The sequence below is a fragment of the Python bivittatus genome, unplaced genomic scaffold, assembly GCF_059951505.1.
Source record: "Python bivittatus isolate LINGU-HERP-01145 unplaced genomic scaffold, Pbiv_v1 ctg000840_np1212, whole genome shotgun sequence".
NCBI classification, from domain to species: domain Eukaryota; kingdom Metazoa; phylum Chordata; class Lepidosauria; order Squamata; family Pythonidae; genus Python; species Python bivittatus.
In genome coordinates, this window is record NW_028277113.1 from 12969651 (window position 1) to 12992399 (window position 22749).

General features: G+C 38.3%; 1 protein-coding gene across 5 annotated transcripts in view; it reads right to left on the bottom strand.

Moving 5' to 3' along the window:
* Positions 1-945: 945 nt before the first annotated feature.
* Positions 946-22749, bottom strand: part of LYRM4 (LYR motif containing 4) — a 61990-nt gene continuing 40186 nt past the window's right edge. For 2 of the 5 annotated variants that reach the window (XR_003085779.2, XR_015794112.1), the window contains 2 exons: positions 5216-5386; positions 946-1276 (listed from right to left, as the gene is read on the bottom strand). Coding sequence is in view for 2 of the 5 variants with exons in the window: in XM_007437952.3 (XP_007438014.1) it covers positions 1214-1276 (63 nt within the window). In the remaining 3 variants the exon portion in view is untranslated. The other 3 variants (XM_007437952.3, XM_025173019.2, XR_015794113.1) reach the window with 2 other exon arrangements.

Genomic DNA, 22749 nt, shown 5'->3' on the forward strand with positions numbered 1-22749 from the left:
TGTATTCAGTATACTGAATTCACCTATGTAAAAAGGATAACTAAATAAAAAAAATGTAGTTTGCATAGAAATCTCCAATAAAGGCAGAAGCATTTAAGAAAGTGCAGCATTTGTTGTCTGAGGAGAACTGATCTGCAAGAGGTTTCAGGTGTTCGGGGCTTGTCTGGCCAAAACCAGCCCTATTCCAGGTCTGGAATACCATGCCTTGAATACCTTGATTTGCTTCCAATTTGCAGGATTTATTTCCAGGAACCACCAAATCACTTCTGGAACAGCTTGGTCCAGGAGGAGGTTCAGCAAGATCTAGAGAGAAATGGGACATTCTGGACATTTCAGAGAATTAAATTCCTGGATTGAAAAATATTGCCCAAACCTAGGAGCATATAACAATGGCAAGCATCTCCTTCCCATAAAAGCAAAGCTATTGGGTGAATTACGGCAGTGCTGACTCTACAGCAGTTGCCTTTTGAATTGGTACGCGTTAGTGCCTTGCAATACGGGAGCTTCTATGTGATATGTGGTACAGCATCCCCATTGGAACTACAGTTCTCAGATTTCTGCCTTAGAGTAGGCTGGTTCAGAATTCTGGAAGTTGTAATCTCAGCAAAGTAGGATGTTTGTATGATTGTGAGGGCTGACATCATTCAAGAGGCTACTTTCTGAACACCCTGAAGAAGTTTTGGAGCTTTAATAAAATGGGCTACAAATCCAGAATTAGAGTTTATAACCCGTGTAGGAATAGAGTCCTTAATTCTCACATTTTTCATTTTAAGATCACATAACATATATAAGCTACATTGGTGGAAATTTCTATTTTTTACAAAATTGTAGTGGAATGGGACTAAAGTTCAAATGGGCTGCAGTTTATAGAAATGGTTTTGAGACTCATTCCCCAAGTTGCAAAATATATTCATGACCCAGACAAAAAGTGCACAAATGTCATTAGCAGAAGGAAGTGAGCAAATATTTTATTGTCAGGAAAATGTATGAGCAAACAGTGACATTCATATACAACAAAACTAATCCATTTTAGTGGCACGTGAACAATAACATTCTAGATAAAACGATACTTTATACAATTACTCTTCATTATATTTTTAAACCAGAGGAATAAGATAGCTCAGTCATATATACAGATTGTAATATGCCTTCAAATATAAATCTCGTAGAATGCTGAGGCTCGTCCACTACTTTTGCAGAAAAAGTATCAGAATTATATTTTTTGTGGGCACTCAATAACAAGCTTCTCTGCTGAATACAGTTGACCAATAGTGACCTGGAAAAAAAAAAAGAGTAAGTGATGTTCTGATATACAGATTTTAATACACAGATTTTCCTAAAGTAACTCATTTGAAATTATGTGCCCACAAGCAATTATGATAGAAACACAGTATGTCCATCTGGGGAGGATACAGGGACAGAGAACTTACTTTGAAACTGCCCAGAGCAAAAACCGAATCCCATTAACACCAGGAAAGATGCTTCATTATTTGTTTAGCCCTACAACTTTGGCAGAAAGATACTTTCTTAGAAGCTTCATAGCTGACTGCAATACAAATTTGAATTTAATAATTTTACTCCCCAGTCCACCATGAGATCTCAATGGCAGAGTTATAAAGTATGTAAATGTACATTAAGAATAAGCCTATTTTATAGTCTAAAGGCCATTAAACTCCATCTTTTCAAAAGGGTTTCTCTATAGGAAATTATTTTAACAGAACAAGTGAACTCTTCCAACATAAAAAAACATTCGGCTTTAAATAAGCCTAATATTTTATGTTTTATTTATTGTCATATTTATGTCCACAAGCTCCTGGCAAGCCAGCTCACAGTTTACACTACAGTTAGTAGCCCTGAACAGTAATTAGCATCAATTAAACCACTAAAATAAATTATAACACTGTAAACATACATTAAATCAAAGGCAGCTATCACACAAAGTCATAACTACTTGCTCATGCAGCTAGGTTTTTAAATTTCTCTTCAAATCAGCCAATGAGAGCAAAAGTTGCACTCTGGTGACTGTTTATAGCCAGGGCTCCTTTGTAGGCAGCACTCACAATAAACCCATTTGAGGAGCTCCTAAGGGGATAGTTCTTTCTTTAGAAAGGCAGGACTTGAGCTATAAGGAGATTTATATGGTGAAATAAGCAATGTGGCTTGGATGGTAATGGGAAGCCAGCAGAACTGAGCCAGGTATCATGTGCTCCCATTGGGGAACACCAGACAGAAGCTTGATCTCCACATTCCAGACCTGTTCCAGTTTCTAGGTTTCCTTCAAAGTCATCCCCATAAAAATGGCATTACAAAAATCTGCTTTGGGGGCTGGGGCTGGGAGGATAATCAGTTTGTGGATGAGAGAACCCAAGTCAGCCTTATCCCAGAAGGAACAAAATTGGTAAATCAAATGCAAGTGAGGTAAGACCCTCCTTGTCAGTACATCCACCTGAATACTTGGGACCAACAAGGGGTTATGAAGTATCCCCAGGCTGAAAACATGCTTAGTTGAGAGTGTGAGACTCCATCCAGAGCAAGCGAAGATTCTTCCAATTGGATAGAGTTATCACCTACAAATCTCAGTCTTTCTGGATTCAGTTTTATTTTGTCATGCCTCACCCAGACTGCAATCTAGTCCAAGCAAGAGCTGATCACAAGTACTGATGAAGATGAAAAGGAGAAATAGTTCTGGGTGTCAGCTGTGTAAAGACAGCACCCAGCTCTATGTTCACTGATAATTACATCCCGGAATTTCAAAAAAGATGTAGAAAAGCATGGGAAATAGAATAGAACCCTGTGGTACTTCATAATTCAAAGACTTGAGGAGAAGCACAAAATCCAAACATTACATATGGATTTGCCATCAGGAAAGAGGCTATCTGTCAGCCTCTGCCTAACCCCCTCAGGTAGTCCAGGAAGATATTATGATCAATGGTATCAAAAACAGTGATCCTAGAGCAAAAGTACAGACACACATCTACGGTTCTCTCTCAACAAACTGTCCATAAATGCAATCATAGCCATCTTCATACCATGCCCCAACCCATGGGAGAAATGAAATCAACAGATATATCCTAACCATCCATGACAAAGAAGTCAACAGTAGGTCTTCTATTCTAACACCAACCTCAGTGCAAAAAACCAGATCCAGTGTGTGTCCTGCTTGGGGTGTGACAGCAGGTATTAATTGCAACAGGCCCGCAGAACTTTTAAAACCCATGAATTCCTGCACTAATCCTGAGAGACTGACTCCAACAATGGATGCTAAAGTTCCCAAACCCCAGCAGCCTGGAGAATCTCAGCCAAAATCTGAGACTATCTCCACTGAAGTATGTTGCTGAACAGTGGGATGCTTGGTGTACCACAAAGTTCACAACCTGTTGTGCACATCCAACTCCAGGAGCACACATTCAAACCTTTTGCCTCTTCCACTTTGGACCTGGAAAGCAGAATGGAATTCTGTAGTGACAACCTCCCCCTCAGCCCCAGCATGTCTCTGCTGAAGAACCTGAAAACCTGGTGGAAAATCTGGACCCATCCAGCTCACTCAGCTAGGTCTCCATCACAGAAACCAGATCAGCATCATCATTTTGGATCCAGTACCCCAAGGAAGACAGTCTTATTGCCAATGACCTCACATTTAACTAAGGAAGAGAAGAAAAATAGGAATTACTGGGGCACCTCCCTGCCGCCACTTGGCTGAAAGCTAGACCTGATAGAGGGATGGGCTCCAGCTGTTTATCCTGTCTTCTGGAATAGACTGAATTAGCCCTATCATGATATCTCCCACTCCCCAGGAGCTCCCTATTGCCACATCTCCCTCCAAATTTACATTTTCTTAGAACTGAAGCCCCCCCCCATCAGAAAATAACTCAGAAATCTATCCCCATACTCTAGCACAACTCTTCTTGAAATAATCATTCATAATAATAATTAGAGAATATTAATGTTCTGTTCTTAAGGCAATCATTTTCCTTGCAAGCACTGCAACCTCTTAATGTCATGAAAAGTAAACAGCAGCCTATGAGACCACTGTGACTTGAGGGGCCATTAAATGTTTTTCAGATCTCTCTTAGCAGAGGGAGATAGATATGCCTTCCATGTAGGAAAGTTGACCTTGGATATGCCCTCAGAGCCATTGTTGAAATTTCTGCTGTGGTTCTTTTCTGAGCCCTGAAAGGTGAAAAAAGGGATTGGCTTCTGGGTGGAACCACATGCCTCCCAGTTCTCAGGCACAACTCCATTTATTTTAATGGCAGGATAGTTTTAATAAAGCCACCTGGAAAAGGAAGAGGAAAACCAAAATCAGTTTATTTCACTTCTGCTCTACCAGCAGGAGCTTTGGATTCATGGGTGCGTTGTCAGAGCTCCCCAAACCATATGTAACATTCCTCTGTAATAGATATAAAAATAATATGTGCATATAACATGCCTATATCGAATTGTTTGCCTTTATTAATCAGAAATGGTCAATCTTCAATATGTTTAAACTTACTGAGGCTTCTACCAGACTATGTCATTACGGCTGATGTTTCCCGTTTCTATTTATGCAGTACACGTGCATACAAGTGCACAGAAATAGCGATTTGTTTTTTCAAGCTCTTGTGTACATATAATTTATTCACGATAAGAGATCAGATGCTAGAATGTAAAGCTGCTTCTTGATCAGAATGCATATTCTTTTGAATTACAGGTAGTCCTCAGGTAACAAATGCATTTGGGACCGGAATTTCCATTGCTAAGCAACGTGGTCATAAAGCATGATGTCACTTGACCACACTGTTTAGTGATGGCAGTTCTGGCATTTCTGGTTGCCATTGTTAAACAAATCCCATGCCATTGTTAAGTGCGATGTCACATGGTTGCCATTTGCGACTTCCTGCTGGCTTCCCCATTGACTTTGCTTGTTGCAAGCCAGCAGTGAAGGTCACAAATAGCGATCATGTGACTGCAGGATGCTGCAATGTCATAATTGTGAGATGGTCGCTGAGCACCTGGATTGTGATTACATAACTGTGTGGATGCTGTGACAGCTGGAACTTCAAGGACTGATTGTAAGTACTACTCATTCAGCACCATCACAAGTTTGAATGGTCGCTGAACTAGTGGTCATTAAGTGAGGACCACCTGTAGATATTGACTTCCTGCTCATCTGTTTTCATGCTTTTGGGGCATGAAATATACATTCACAAAACACAATTAAGGACCACTTCTGTACCTTCACACTTGTCATATGTATTATGCATCTGTTCCTTCACAAGAAGAATCAAGCTGAGTCATGGGATAGTATTCCAGAAGTTTCCTCATTTGTTCCCCCACCTCCTGTTTTTGCAGTTGGCATACACAGCATTTTATTTATGTACTTGTTATTCTACGGTTCAGAGGTATTCTGTGGAAGAACAGAGGTCACTTATTTAAATAAGGATCTTAGGAATTAATACTTCAGAGTATCAATGCCATCTCTCCTTCATGTTTTAACTTCTGTCTCATTATGATCTATGTGTGCAGCAAAATAAGGATAGATGGTGTCATTTGACTTTGCAGACAGAGTAGCATTAAAAAATGCTACCTCTCAGATACACCTCTCTCCGAAACCTTTTTTGCTTTTTGTTTAAATAGTCCAACAGGAAAAATGTCCTAGCTAAATTCCCCAATGAAGAGAAGATTTTTTAAAAAATGCTCTCCCTCTCTGCACTCTGTAATGCAGATAATTATCTTATGCTACCATATTCTAGCACCTGTAAGCTGCACAAATAAGCGTGATAAGTAAAGCATTCATAAATTAAACTGAGTGCTCACAAAGACATGGCAGAACCCCTGAGTCTTAAATACTATTTGCAGAATATAACATCCTGAGTAATAGCAATTAAGAACAGTCACATATATGGGCACTGATAGGCCTCTAACAGCTCAAAAGGGTAGTGGTGATGTTTCAGTGAACTGTTATGTGTGCCTTTGTTTACACTTGGGTTTTACAATGTTTGCCAAAAACAAAAATGCTGAACTGCCCAATCTATGCATGACCTAGAACACAACATTCCCTCCTGAGTATTTTTGGCAGGGGAAAAAGCTAATAGACCAAACGTTCAAGGAAGGATTGCCCCCCCTTTTCCTCTCCAAAGCCTAGCTCCAGCCAAAGAAGAATCTCACCAAAGGTAATCCATCCTTTTTTCCTTTCCTCTCTGTTCTGAAGAGAAGCTTTTCATCTCTTGTTAGAATAACACCTTGAATGTAGGTTTTTATCATTTACTTCACTTCTAAGATAAATACACATTTCCCAGTTTAAATACATAAATAATTTCTCTCTCAATACACTTAGTGGAATAATTGGTCACATAAATAAACACAGGTCTTTCTGCCAAGTACAATATATAGACTGGTTCATCCATGCAAAATTTCTCATTTGATATCTGCAGCTAAAACTGTACTGATTTACTCAAGGCTGGCTCATAGAAATCCTTACAAGATGTGTGCACAAGGTTTTTGCTTTTCTAATTAACTGACCAAGGATAGATACTCTGTAACTGAGAGGTCTATCTGCAATTATATGGATACTTCTGTGTAATACCTAATCATATACCTCAAAATTTCTGGTCATGAAGCCCAACAGCATTTGCACAACATGTGGGTCATCCATAAGAGTGAGATAACATGCAAATAAAAAACTTGACAAATAGTACAAAATTATACATTATTATTTTATACTAACAAATAAATAACAAAAAAATGGTTTGAATAATAATGACAGGCAAAGCCTAGAATGAGATAATAAATCAAAGGTGAGGAATGTATGATATGTGAGAAGTTACTGAACTACAAATCTCAGTTGTTGCAATCAGCATGGGCAATAGTGAGGGATGCTGGAAGTTGTTCAGGAGAGCCATAAAGTTCCCAATACTGTCATAAATCAACAAACAATAAAGGTTTTCTTGAAGTGTACTATCTCAAGTGCCAGGTATGAAGTTAACATATTTGCTGCACAACTGGGTTGGGGTCTATCCACCATTCATCACAAACAAATTTACTCAGTTGTTGCCTTCTTCCTTATGAACCTGTCCATATTTTAAGATTTTTAGGAGATACCTTTTTTCTCTGTTCCCATTAACTGAAATACATGTGTTGGGAATTTAAATTTATGTGTTGGAAATGTCTGTGGCTCTGGAATACTTTTCCTCAGAATGCCCATTTAGTAATCTCTCTGGAGATCTACCAGTTTCCAAGTAAATTTCTTTTTATTTATACAAGCTTTTGGCCTGTTGAGCTGATCTGTTTCATCTATGAATTATCTTCATTAAATTCATTACTTTCATTAAATTATTTCTTTCCTGCTTGCTTTATATATACTGGTGTATAGTTTGCTTTGTATTTTATCTGTCCTGGGCACTGATCTGTAGAAAATGGGGCAGGTATTTAAATAAAACAAACATGGGAATGCATTCAAGCATGCATTTTTCTCATCATAATGTAAAGTAAATCAGCTCTGCAAACTTTGTTCTGCTGCTATTATAAACATGGATTCTGCCCCTTGATTCTCCTGATAATATGAATTGTCCTTCTGTGGTCAGCTTTTTTTTAACTGACGAGGAAGGGACCAGAGCTGCAGTTTTAGCTGGCCTCAGATCTTTACTAACAGGACACGATCTTCATCAGACTTTTGGACATCAATGCCTGTAGGTGTTTGGAGGCAAGTAGAATGGTAAATGCTTATTTCTATTCCCTGAACAAGAACATTTTTACAAGGGTTCCAACTTCTTTTCCCTCTTCCGTTTGACCGTTTCCACAGAAACAAATGAAAAAGCCAAAAATGGGGAAAAGGATTCCAAGTTCATAACAGTTCTAGAGCCAACAACAGTCTATGTTTAGAGTACTGTATCTGGTTTCTAAATTCATTCCTACTACATTTTTGGACATCAGTTTGGTAAACCTTATTTTAATGCTGACCTAAAGGAAGACAAGTTGAAATGCTGCTCCAATAATTTAACAATGGCAAAATGGTGAGACTTGACAAATTCTTGCATGGCAACTACTGAACTACTCATTTACTGCTTTTGGCATAATTACAATAAACCAAAGTTGATGCTTTCAACTCCACAATCTATTCCCATAATTCCACTATCATCCCAAGAATTTCACTATTCTAAAATCCCTCTTTGTAATCTTGCATATTTTGTTATTCACAAAATAAACTTTCTCTTTTCCAGCTAATAAGCTGTAATAGCATTTATGCAGGCTTGTGGGCAACATTAACATGATTCATGAACATAATGTATATTGTAAAAAAATAAACTATGCATAATGATACCAAAATACAATACAGGTAGTCCTCATTTAGCAAATTTAGTGACTGTTCACAGTTACGACGGTGATGAATAAGTAGCTTTATGACCAATCCTCCCATTTATGACCTTTGCAGGACTGTAAAGCAAAGAAAACCTGACGGAAGATCATAAGCACAGTTGTGGTTTCACTTAGTGACTCCTTTGCTTAACAACCAAGTTGCCTGTCCCAATTGCGGTAGCTAAATGAGGACTACCTATATACACCTTCTGACCAAATGGGCTATGGTACAAAATTAGTGTCAGGTGCTTTATAACAGGGTTGCTGTTAGGTGATGGTGCTGAAGAGTTTTGCAATAGATGGGATCTAATGTGTATCATTGTTGAAAGATACTGAGAATTGGTTACTTACCTGTAACTGAGGTTCTTCAAGTACTCATCCATGCATTTACATTAATGGGATGCAGTAGCTTCTTTTGGAAATTTCTAGAGCTAAAATACTTTCTGGTGGAAGCCCTACCCCCATGATATTATTGCATCAAGCAGAGCCTTTTCAAAAATGTTCTGGGACGCAAACATTTGTTTTGTTAGTTGATAATATATAAATGGGTAGTAGCAAAAACCCTTTTAGAAGAACAAGGGCAGGGGGAACTCTCTATTCCTTCTGTGAGACTACATAACAGATGAACAAATATTTATCTAACCAAAGCCTTCCACCCTGTTTATATCGAAAGAGGTACTCTCCTGATATTAAGGCTATGAAAGGCTGTATCAGATGGAGCACCACCAGAGCAGGGTAACAGAAACAAAAAACTCTTATCTGTGACAATAAATGAAAGAAGAAGTTGCTATGGGCTCAGGCAATTTAACAACCAACTTTGAAAAAACAGGTGACAAACTTCACAAATTGGAGTTGAAACAGGGAGAGAGATTAAGCAAATCATTAAGAAAATATTTCATTGTCAGGTCTGGAAAAAATGCAATGCCTTGAGAAGTAAATATGCAAACTATGGAAATCCCACTAGATTTTAGATCAGCTAAGAAAGGTAACACCTGAAGTACAAAATAGTAAATTGGTCAAATTTAGTTTAGCTTACAGAGTTCAAAAATCTTTTTCATTTCAATCCAGGATATGCCAGCCACCTAGGAGCAATTAGAATGTCCTGAGCCTTGTCCCGTGTATTTTGGCAACCATTCATGGCTGTAGAAGTATTGGGGAAGATATGAAATGCTTCATTCATTTAAAGAAAGAGGAAAGCTTTTCTCCAGAGCAGGGTTTCTCAACTTCAGCAACTTTAAGATGTGTGGACTTCAACTCCCAGAATTCCCGAGCCAGCATGCTGGCTCGGGAATTCTGAGTGTTGAAGTCCACACATCTTAAAGTTGCTGAGGTTGAAAAACACTGCTCTAGAGACCCACTGGTCAATTCCTACTCTGGTGCCAAAAAGCATACATTGGGTGCGGGGGGAATCCATGTGAGAATGACCCAAGAGTCTAAGCACACCTGGAATTATTGGCTGATCTACGATCTATTTGCATATTAGTAGTTTGAGATAGTTTATATGGTCTGCCAAGGAACTGAGGCTATCAGCCAGATGTGTAGTTAGGAAAGCAACCCCTCCTGAAGCACCAAACTAAACAGCCCGCTAGACAGAGAAGCAGGTGTGATTCTGTTCCCCTTGCTCATTAGTATTAACATTACCATTGTTAATGGTCAATAGAATTCAGTTCCATTAATAAGGTTTGATGCTTTCTCCTGATGTGTGAACTTCTATTTCCAGAATTCCCAGCAATGGCCACACTGGCTGGATAAACTTTGGCAGATGAAGCTAGACATTTGGAGTGCACCGAAGTTGGGGAAAGGTGCTTGACTCTCACAGATTCCTGAGTCTCTGCAAAATGAAACTCCTGTGTTTCCTTGCTAGTGGGCCACAGGAATGGCATCACAACTCACAAATGGGCTTTATAATTAAAATAGGAACCCCAACATTGTTTGGGCAAGAATGAGTTCCTTTAAAAGAAGCTTCTTTCCAAACCCAAATATTTACCATTCAGCAGCTCATTTTAGCTCAGTGAATGGGTCTTCCTATTTCTGTCACTATGGGCCAATCCACATGTTTTCCTTGCCCTGGTGTTAGGACAGTCCACTGTTTCCTATGCACATATCTACATGCTTCCCCTGTAACTCAGCAACTACCAATGCCTGAGACAGCTCAAGGATGGTTTAAGATGCTATGCTCTGAATAGTGTTTTCTCTAACATCTTGCCTCAAGGTGATTATGCAGGTAATGTATGGTGTATTTTTCCACACTGGGGAAGCAACCAGAAATGACAAGCTTCATGCTGACAACCTTGTGGCTCCAACAAATTCTTCCAGTTTCAGTCTGGTCCCTGACCTCTTCACCTGCCCCTCTGTTCTGTTTTGGCTGTAAAGGAGACTAGTACTCCCGCCTCTGCAGCCACCCCCCCTTTTTTTTAATGTGTTGGTTGACTGGCCAACTGGTCAACCTAAAGAGCATGAAGCCTTAAAATTACCAACCCATGCCAGGCTTAACACATGTAATTAGAAGTATAACTGAAATACTTCTCAGTGGCTGCTGTTCCCAGGACAGCCCTGGCTCTTCACTCACTTTCTGTCTTCACATGTTTTTAGGATAGTTTATAGCTCCCACACTGATCCCCGCAGCTAAACTTCTTTCTCAAATTCAGTTCGCTGGCTGCATCTCAGTTGCACAGATCTGGACAATCATTAGGTGGCAGCCAAGAGAGATAAAAACTCTACCTCTTTGCTGCGATTTAGTGCTTGATAGATCAGTTAGCTAGTCAACCCATAGTTTCAAGGAATTTAAAAGGAAAAAAAATGTTCAAATAGGTCATTACAGCAGGAAAGAAACAAAAAAGAAAAAAAAATTGCTGTGCCCGAAGTAAACAAAGTTTGTGCATGCCAATTGAAGGAGGGTTTTTCATCTGTAAGATGACATCAGGAAAGGCTGGAATTTCAGCCAAGGGAACCACAAATCACAGTCCTCAGAATGTTGGGTGGTGACGCTGTATGGAGGGCAGGGCAGCACAGACCTGGTCTAGGCATAGTAAGGGTGCACTGTGGGGGAAGCACGATTTAGGATGGCATATATGATTTCCTGCCAATTCCAGGGTAGGAGGGGAACATGGCAAAGCAGCTGTTTGGATCTGGGCTATATGTCAAACTTTGCACCTATTATTCTATACAGTTTTGGCTCTGTTGGCCTGGGTGCTGTTCTTTTGTACTTTTTCTGCTGACTGGATAAGAAGCCACAGACTGGTGCTGCAGGGATTAAATACCCTGAAACATACCACAACACTGGGATTTGAGTTCTGGCTTGCAGTGACTTTATCACATATTTGAAAGATGTTGGCTTCTTCAGATATACAACTCCTGTTTTAGTTTTAAAATGCCTTTTCTAGGATGTGCGTATGTGTGTGTGGGTGAGAGAGAGAGAGAGGGAGGGAGGGAGGGAGAGAGTGGGAGATTTCTGTTTACTTATGGGAAGGCAAAAGGTGTGGAACATTGACCTTGAGAGCTCATGAACACCAGGTTCTTTACCGTTCATTCACTCTTTGGCATCCACCACAGTTGCCAATCATAGAGTAGGGTGTAGCTACGATCTGAGTGGCTGGCCGCTTGCCCTGGCTAACTCAAATACCCCCAGCAAGCAGAATTGATAATAGCTTTAAAATAAAATGCTGCATATAGCCCCTGTTAGCTAAAATAGCATCAAATTATATACAAAGACACAGAGAAATTGAATATTTGTGGCATACAAAAATGGTAATTCTACTAAGTTATTCGCCATTCTGGTTGCAGAGTAAAGCCAAAAAGGCATGGGAAATGCCTTCCTGTAAAGGCCATGTTAACTAGAAACTATGTATTTTTGCGTATCTGGAGGGTGACAAATTGTTTTGCTCTGGGCATCAAATTGTTTGCCAGACCTCATGGTTTCTGAAATCTCATGGTTTTTAATGACTTAGTGTAAGGCTTGTTCAAGCTTGTCTGTCTATTGACTAAACCATTTAAGAAAACGAGTAATTATGCAGGAACTCTAACATGTCCACTTATGAAAACCTAAAAAAATGACATACAAAGGTCTTGGCAGATGACACCACAAAGCTTTCAGATGTCTATTGCAATGTAAACATTTGGACTGGCAAAGTTGATGAAGAAAGCACATTTCTCATCTTCCCCTGTGAGTTGCTGTGATGGGCATCATAGCTATGACTAGTTTTATTTTACAATTTTCTGGGTTTTTTTCCCCTTCAGACAAGCCTCTTAGAGCCACCCCGCCTGCCTGCCTGCCTGTCCGCCTGCCTTCCTTCATTTGCACTGAATGTTTTCTTCTCCAATGTTCTCCCTGTCACTTTTAAGCTTCCCTCTCCACTTTATCTCCCACCTTTATTCCCCAGAGGTCTTCCCTGAGGTTGAATACAGTTTAATCTTAGCTATCCAAGGCAGTACTCCAAATCCTGAGATTCAAGCACTGGAAGACAGGATGCAATCAGTGGCAAATATATGTAGTGTGTCCTTCCCTCACTATGGAACAATCAGCATCAGCAATTAGGAGAAGGATGGACACCTAAGCCTGAGAATGTGACTTTTACATAGGTCTGAGCATGACACTTTCCCACATAAGTGGGAAAGATCAGAATGAATCATGAGACAAGGATAGGAAGCCTCTTCATTCTTTTAAGAATTTTGCACCCATGAGCAAAACTGAGAATCAAAGTTTTATCAGTCTATATGCAATACAAGATATTTTAAAACATAACAACAGGTCCAGCAGTGAGGCAGCATCTTCCCTGCAAAGGTCAAATACAAGAATCACCTCCCTGAGATGGGCTTACAGAGAGAGTAGTAAGTGTATGCTCACACAACAGCAACCATTTTGGCAGTTATCTTCATAGGGAAAATCAGGACAGCTATTAACTACATCAATCCTATGTGATTACATAAAGCTTATCCCAAAGACAAAGAAAGCAGAAAAGAACACAATTCAATATAAAAGTTACAAATACCCTCACTGATCTGCTTTCACTCATATCAAGTCAACCTAATTAGCTTCAGCTCTATTAATGTCATATGCATATTTCTGCATGTTTAGGGTAAAGCCGGGGGTGGTGGTGAAGAAACCCTTTGGTTATTTAGCTTCTGGTAGAAAACCGCCATTATCTTAACCTTGGTTTTAATATACTGGACTCTTCAGAAAACATGGCAAAGAGCTAAGTTTACAGCAGCTTGCATGCTTACATTTGCAGGTCTGATTACCAGCATCAAGCTTCTACACATCACTGGAATACCAGTTTACTGGGAGAAGCTCTGAGATCTGTCAAAACTTGCCATACAGTGCAGTCATTAATCTATAGGATCCTCTTGTGTATTGTTGCCTAAAGGCTTGTGCACATGCACATGCATGCACACACACATACCTACACAGGATCACACAAACAGCTATGCATTTCTTAAGCAAGGGAAAATATGAGCGTGGGAAAAAGGTACTTATCCATGCTTGTTTAATTTAAATCCTAGAGCCATCATATTTGAAAATAAGTTCTGGCGAGTTCAACACAATTTCAACCTAGACCTTGTTTGTGGATAAATCCAATTTTAAGAGTAGTATTCAACTTTTGAATCAAAATGAGTAAGATAACACTACAGGTGTTAGTCTGACAACACATATTTAGAATTCCCAATATTTTGACTGGCCATTGTTCCTACACCTTTAACAAAGTATTCTTGTCCTTATCTACTAGTCCGTAGTAATGCTTATTTCCATAATGAAAAACAACAACAACACTACTAAAGTTTATTTGTTCATTTAATATCATCTTGAGCTGCAGAAGATACACAGCCATAGGTCAAGCCATACATTTCTAGCCATGGCCACTCCACTTGGAAGTCAGACAGTCCCCATCAGTTCAGCAGAAGGTAATTCCATACTTGTGGTAGGACAGGGTAGTAAGAGTTTTCGCAAATTTTGTTCTTTATCTTACATGCTTTTTGTTGATTCTCCAGCAAACTCAGTTTTGGAAAAAAAATATTTTGGATGTTATTTAAGGTGAAATAATATTTCCTGCTTTATTTTTTTTTAAAGTCCATATTTCTTTCTCATTTCCCCTGAAGTGATTTACTGATGTAATCCAAACCTTAACTCCACCCCCCTGTAATCACACACTGGAGTAGGTGAGAATAACATGTGGAATGCTTGTCCCAATTCATTTTAGCTGAGAAATAGTTTATTTTAAGTATTTTAGGGAACGAGCTTGTTTTTAAAAAAAACAATTTCCGCTGTTTTTCCAGACAGCATATAGCGTGAGTAAATATAGGTGTCTGGATTTTTTGTGACCATTAACTTTTTATCTTGCTGACATTCAAAAGGTCATGTGCAGCCTGCAATCCCTTTTTTCTCATCTTCCAGAGAATTAAGAATTCTCTAGAATTGAAATGTCTATGATGCAAATAGAACCTCACTTAAAGGCTTGGATTCTAAGTTGTTCCTCTGTCCATGTCATTTCTGCAACCTCCCCCTCAATTTGTAGCCCCAAACTGTGATGCCAAGAGTCTTCCAGTCCCTAGAAGCAGGTTTTCTGAAGTCACATAGAATTGCAAAACAAAAGGAATAGGTGGTAAGCCTCTACTTATGAAGTCTTCATTTTGAGAACAGAAATTTTGATTCAAGCTACTCAGCCTTTTGGCTAAGACCATCAACTATTCCAATCAGAATTACTTGTGTTAACAAAATCCACATTGTCTGCAATGCAGTTTATGATTTGCTCTACAATTTTGTTACCAAAATGGCATTATTTCAGATAAATATTAGAAAGGAAATGCTCTCCTCCTGAAAAAATGGTGTTTGACACTAAATGAAGCTCTGTTTACATCGTGGCCCTGATTTGCCAGCTCTTGCAAGAGATATTTCACTCTTACATATGTACTGTAAAAAGCCAATATGAACTGTAGCTGAAGGCAGGTTGGCAGAATGTGTAGAATTTTGCTAGAATGTTCTAAGTGTCTATTAATAAAGAAAATAATAACAATACCTATAGTACTACTAATGATGGCACAACTACTGGCAACAATAATGATGATAACAGGGTTAATGAGAGTGGTAATAACACAGCACAATTCTGAATTCTGAATGTAGCACCTGATTTTCTAGACTAGTTATAGCAATGATTGGATTTAACATGAGATAGTTCTCATGCTGATATGGTTAGCTAGCTACCAGAACCCTCAAAAATACAAATACTGCTGCTGAACTGGGAAAGCAGAAGATTCTATTAACTATGGTTGGCAAGGATCATTGTCACAATCTCTAATAGTATTTCTATTTTTTTGAAATTAGTAAGTTTAGAGGAGGTTATTCATGAATAATTAGCTAATATTTATTACACCTGTAGACCAGATCCTATTCATGAATATATGCATTAACTGTTGCAGCCTAAATTTCCATTTTTGAATCCAAATGTCTTTTTAATACTGCCAGTATACTGACTCATCAAGTCATATTTCAACATTTTTATTAGAACATTATGCATATTAAACTATATAAAATGTAGATAAGTAACTTGAAAATCAACCATTTTTCCCTTTGTTTTATTTACTGCCTTTTCTTATGAAAGGATCCTGAGTACTTGTAATGTTGCACATTCTTTTATGACCTTGATCGGTCTAATGCAAGTATATCGCCCTATTATGAATTTTTGACAAGATGCAAGAACACTCCATTGGGGCACAAAGGCATAACCAGCAATTTAAACTATTAATTTTTGGGTTTCTGTTTTATTGGAAACAATGAACAATATATTAATAATATAAGCTTGAACAATTCCACAAACTGTTCCAACACCCTCAAAACAATAACTTCAAACCTTCTGACCTTTAGCCTTCTTCAGTGTGGGAAGTGCATACTATATCTTTCATTAATGAGAGAAATAATGGCATTAGATTTTTTTTTTTAATTTAAAGTGAGTTTTATTTACAGCAAAACTCCCTACATTAAGGGGGTTTGCCCTTCATTTGCCCATGTTTATATGAGGAACTTATATAGAATTGCACCATTTTTCATAACAGAAATCCACTTCTAATATATTTACAGATATTGTAAGTTTCTTGTTGATTATTTTTTTAATATATATTACAGTGTAAGGATCTTTAAAGCATTTGTAGACTAGCTAAATGCTGCAGATAAGGACCCAAGTGTTTGTGGAGAACCATCACAATAGAAGTGTAGATGTAGATAAAGAACTATAAAAATATACAGTGGTACCTCTACTTACGAACGCCCAAACTTACGAATTTTTCGAGATACGATCAGCTCCGGTCCCAAAAATTTGCCTCGACTTGCAAACTCGCCTCGACTTACGAACCGGATCCGCGGCCATTTTCCGCCCGTTCCACGTGGTCTGCGGCCATTTTTCCGCCCGTGCCACGTGGTCCGCGGCTGTTTTTCTGCCCTGCTGCGTGGTCCGTGGCCATTTTCCGCCCCAACACGTGGTCCGCGGCCATTTTTCTGCCCCTGACACGTGGTCCGCGGCCATTTTTCCGCCCTGCCGCGTGGTTCGCGGCCATTTTTCCGCCCCTGCCGCGTGGTCCGCAGACGCTGGAACGGATTAACGATAATTACATTGAACCTTATGGGAAAATTTACCTCAACTTGCGACCAACTAGACTTGCGATCAGAGTCATGGAATGGATTAAGTTCGTAAGTAGAGGTACCACTGTATAGATGAAGATAAATATGGGTGGTAGAACATACATAAAGAATTACAGAAAAGCAGTAGATATGCAGTCATTTTTGCACACACGTCTTTAACTCACACTTTTGAGGCAAAATTTGCCATTTGGACAACAACTGGGAATAAAAAGGAACTGTATTATTGATAGGAATCTAGAATCCATACATACTTTAGAACTGATACACACATTTGAAAATGTATTAACTAACAAGGCTACTGCTTCCTGCCCCCCAAAAGACATTGCATTATAAAAATGGATAAAGTGCTAAGGCAGAAACCATTAGAAAGACAGAATAGAAATAAACCAAATAGATTTTTTTGCTCATTTGGATTTAGTAAATTATCTCATATAATTAGATGTCTAATTTATAAACACTGTGTCAAGCCACAAGGAAATGCTAACAACAAGAAAGCTAGATTCTCAGAGTGTTATTATCCAGATCTATTTGAAAAGGGGGTTAGATTACAGAAATCTTGGCAACTGAATGTGTTTATGTTAGCACCCCATTCATCTCTAAATTTGTTTAAGCCAGGGATTCCTTGATTCTCTTGATAACTGCCTGCTGATGCAGTGGGTAGGTGGCTACCCAGTTTCCTAACAAAGGAAGAATGTACAAATGTTCTGAAATGGCAAACTGCCATCCTCTTTCCCAGAGTCTGAGAAGTCCACCAGACATTACTATATTATTTAACACGTTTCTAATTATGATTCACTGTTTTTATGTAAGAAGAACTGCAAATGTACAGAATCAGTTAATGTGCATGGGCTCGTTATAGCATGGATATATTTCAAGAACGACAGTATATTAGAAATGAGGACTTTCTTCTCGTGATATTTGCCTGAATCTATCAGTATAGGATGATAATTAATTCAGGACATAAAAGTAAAGAATGCATTATTTTGTATGCAGCAGTTGCAAGTAACTATATCACAAGCCCTTTGAGTGGAACTGCATTTAATTTGTGTATTCACTCAATATCCTTTCTTCTGCGCAGGAAAGAATCAAACATTTACCCACTCCCCTACTCAGTATATCAATGTTATCCACACAGAGGCAATAAATTGTTGTTGAATTGAAATCCCTGCATGGCTCTGTGATTTATTAGCTAGGATGCCAATTATCAATGAATCCCTTTCTTTGGTACTGTGAAACTTTTCCAAACATTTTCAGCTTATATAGATCCACATTTTTAAAATGAGGTTAAGCAATTCAAGTAATATATGTTCCTCTTTTTAATTGAACTTCATAGAACTTAAAGAAAAGGAGTGTATAAACCAGTAGATGGCAGTGTTTCACTTTCATAGCAATTCCAAATTTTCTGTGTAAAAGGAACACAGAAATGCCTTTAATATACATTTATATGGTTATATCCATTATGAAACATATGCATAATGAATGCACAACCCACTAGTCTATATACACTTATCACACTAAGGAGATTCTGTTTTAACTCTCAGTTAAGACTATATTCTATCCATCCATTTCAAAAGCAGGATATCCTTTGATAAATTATGTTAAAAAATTCAGTTGAACTTAGGTTTTGAAATGATAACCACAAGTTGCATGGGAGGAAGATCCCTGATGCAGTAATTCCCCCGGTAGGTATGATTTGCTTGGATTCACTGGCACCAAGTTTAGAAAAAGGAAACTTTGCATTGTAATTTCAGAACTCTTGCATTTGGAGAGAATACTACAAAGAAACTATTCAATATTCTGTTCAAAACTATTCTGCATTCAAGATTTTCAAATTCATATGCAGCACTTGCATAATTCAGTACAAAATGAAGACCCAAAAAGACACTGAAGCTAGATTTATATTTACTTCAGCTTTAAATGCATGATTATGAAACATTTGTACTATAGAAAAATGGCTAGAATCTAATTGGATTTTAGAATGACCGTCTTAAAATCCTAGTGATAACTGTTTTGATTCAGATGCTGCAGTCAGATAATTTGGGCCCACTTTCTACCATATATAGGGAATAATATTCCTTTTTTCACTGTTGCGGGACATTGGTAGCCTGTTCCTTCTTCACAGTTCTCTTTAAATATCCCCACTATAGCAATGGCTAGAGTTCTGAACAGAAGCCAGAAGGCCTAGTATAAATTCATGTTTCACTACAACAGCTGGATGCTAGTTTTTTTTATTAAACAACCTCACAGGATTATTTTAAGAAAAAACTAAGGTGGAGGGTCTATGTATCCTACCTAAAAGCTTTCTAAAGCTTTAAGTTAGCTAGAAATGTAATACAAAAAACAAAGAAAAGCAGAAATACAGATTAACTATGCATGACTTAAATATAAAATTAGGGCTTTATTCTAAACAGTACCCATACTGTGGCTAGATTCAAAATAAAGATAACAATGATACAATAGAATATTAGTCAATTGTATATACTTCTCTTCCCAACTAAATATGTCTGCATGCATTTTATGTAAACTTAAGACCCTTATTTAAAAGTGTATGTATACAAAGCATAAATATTGTATCACAAATATATCCAACAATTTCTTGGAGTCGCTCAGAATAGCAATATCCTCATATAACATCACTGAAAAATGTCAATTTTCAAAAACGTATAACCTTCTCAACCCCAACAGTCATACAAACAAGTTCGCCAACTCCATATTCCCTTCAAAACTGGTTGTGTTGAAAGCCGATCCAAATTCAAGCAGCAATAGCTCCCTTATATGTAATATATCACACAGCAAGGCACATTAAGACACTTAGAATATGGTTTTTGAAGAAAAAAGAAACTGTTCAAAAATAATTAAAATAATCTAAATAGAAATGAGTAATAATCATAGAAGTTTAAAGTATACTATAAAAATACTTAAGTATCAGTTAGTGGTCAGGGGAAAAAAATAAAAGAAAGGAAAAAAGAACAAAAGGGAAGGCTGCTTGAATGCTTTTTCTTGTAGACACAATTTTTTCCCGTTTTTAAATTTTTTATTTTTTTCATTTTTCTTAATCATATTAAATCTCATCTTTTGAATTCTCACTGCAACCTTCACCTCAGGGTAAATCTTATGCAGCAGCAATAATAATATTAATTTTAAAAAGGTCAGTAACATAGATGAGTTAGGGATTACAAAAAAAAATGGTTGTGTGGACTTCAGATTAAAACAGGTGAATGTACTTTCCTTTAAAAAACAGTGGCAAGTGAAACAATGCTAACTTTGAAACTATGGGTATTAATATGGTATCTTTAGGGTTTTTAAATCAAATAAATATTTGGACTTGGAACATTACCCAAGCACCACAACCTAAGATATCTGCTAATCTTATGGGAGGAACAATTAATCAAGCACTAGAAATATATTTGACTCATGTAAAATGATAATTCAAACTAACTATAGGCTTATTATTAGCTGTACATGTTAAAGCAACTTTTCTGTAGAAAATATTCAACACTGTTTAAAAAGAAATACGCAGAGAATAATTATCACTCTCTTTTAACAGCACTGATATTACTATTATAATTTCCTATGTGGATTAATAATCAGCAGCATAGGATATTTAGTGTGATCATCACCTCTACTTGAACAAGCGGGTACTACAGTGCTTAAACTTTATCTTGGTTAACATTCTTAAATGTAAGGTAGAATCCAAAGATGTGATACATGATATTTCAGAGAAATATCTCAAGATCTTAACACAGAACTGATTAAACATTTTTACCTATCTTTTTAGAGATAGCCACTACCTAAAACAGAGATTCTCTTGGTCTCAATTATTCCTGGACTTCCTACCACCTGGAGATTCCAAGAAGTTAATTCTGAGGCCCCTGAACAGCCAGCAGATCCCTGTTCCCAGCTCCAGCCTCCTTTAGAGGCAGAAAACCTTCCTCTATTTTCTGCAAGAGTGGAAGGGGCTGGGGGAATCTGCTTCAGAAACATCTCTCCCTCACAGATATTTATTAGGGATGTCTGAACTTCTGTCATTGTCTGAGCCCACTGACTGGCAAGGAAGGTCCATTCACAACACAACCAGCTGTGACTGCTTGGTTGTTCTGATGGAGGCTGAGGCTCAAACCCTGTAGTTCATGGCTGGAACTCTACACATATATTTCTGTTACAAAAAACTGACATTCAGAGAGTCTGTACACAATCCTAATCAAAATATTCCCCTTCCCACAACGCTTATTAACCCTGGAAGAGAAAACTTAAACTGGCGAGACTGAGCCTATATATTTCCCCCTCTGTAGATAAAAAACAGCTTAATGTCTGCGTGTGTATGTGAAAGAGTGTGAGAGAGCACACATATAGTCAAACCTATAATTTGAGGGGGAAAAAAATAAATTAACACTCATTACTAGAAGAGTACATGGTTATCCAGGAACATGCAGTTTGACAGCACAGCCATTTCTATAAACTAAAAGGCACAAAACAAGCTGGAACAGAAGAAGACATTACAGCAGATGGAGAGTACACACTGAAAAGAGAAGCAATGGGTCTCATCTTTCACCTTTCACTCCTAATAGTTAATGATATAAAATACATGCTATCAAATATTAACCTCCAAGTTTTGGCTCTCATGGGGATTCTAGAGGCTGCTAAAAAGAGTCCACCTAATCTATACTTTAGTTGAATACATGTTCCCATGCAATAAAGTAACTAAGAAACTAAAACTGAGTATTTGTCCAGGTCACTCAGAATCCAATGTATCATGATCTGGACATTAGCATCTAGTGACGAATTTGAAGGATAGCATCAAACTTCAAAGAACCTGCACAGTGCTTTAAAGATACATTAAAAATAACAATTCCATCTGACATTGTGTACAACAGCATAACCATTAGGGAGTAACCCACACTTTATTCATATTCACTCCTTCAACATGTTCCAAAGGCCTTCCTAACTCACTCAGCAGGCAATAGTGCTACAATGCAACATAGAAGTTTTCTTGAACTAAAGTTTATTCCTTAAAAAAAAACAAACCTGGAAGAATTAAAAGCAACGGGGATTTAAAATTTCAAGCAGCAATCCTTGCAGAACTGTAGTTGCATTTCTAATGTGGTTGGGGTGTCTCCATTGTTGGTCTTGGATGGGATGGCACTTCCCCATTCTAAACTGGTTGGCAACTTGGGGGTCTTTCTGGACTCGCAGCTACTGTTTGAAGAGCAGGTGGCAGCTGTGGCCAGGAGGGCCTTTGCATATGTTAATCTTGTGTGCCAGCTGCGCTCCTTACTTGAGCTGGGGGCTCTTCAGACAGTTACTCATGCCCTGGTCACCTCATGACTGGATTATTGCAACATGCTCTACATGGGGTTGTTCTTGAAAACCATCTGGAAGCTACAGCTAGTACAAAGTGTAGCAGTGTGAGCAGTAATGGGTGCCTCCCGGTGCCCATGTGTCACCACTGCTGTGAGAGCCGTACCGGTTGCCAGTTGGCTTGTGGGTGTAATTCAAGGTGCTGGTTGTTACCTGTAAAGCCCTTTATGGCATAGAGCCTGGATACTTGAGGGATCACCTATCTCCAACTATTTTGGCCTGCCCAGTAGTTCCAGCAGAGTAGCTATGCTCCAGGTCCTTTCTCTTAAATGTTGTCATCTTATGGGACCAAGGAAGCATGCTTTCTTTGTCGCAGCTCCCACCCTCTGGAACATAATCCCCCCAGAGATATGGACAGTGCCCTCTCTTCTAGGATTCCGAAAAACACTTAAGACCTGGCTTTGGTCTCAGGCCTGGGGTTAATGTGTTTG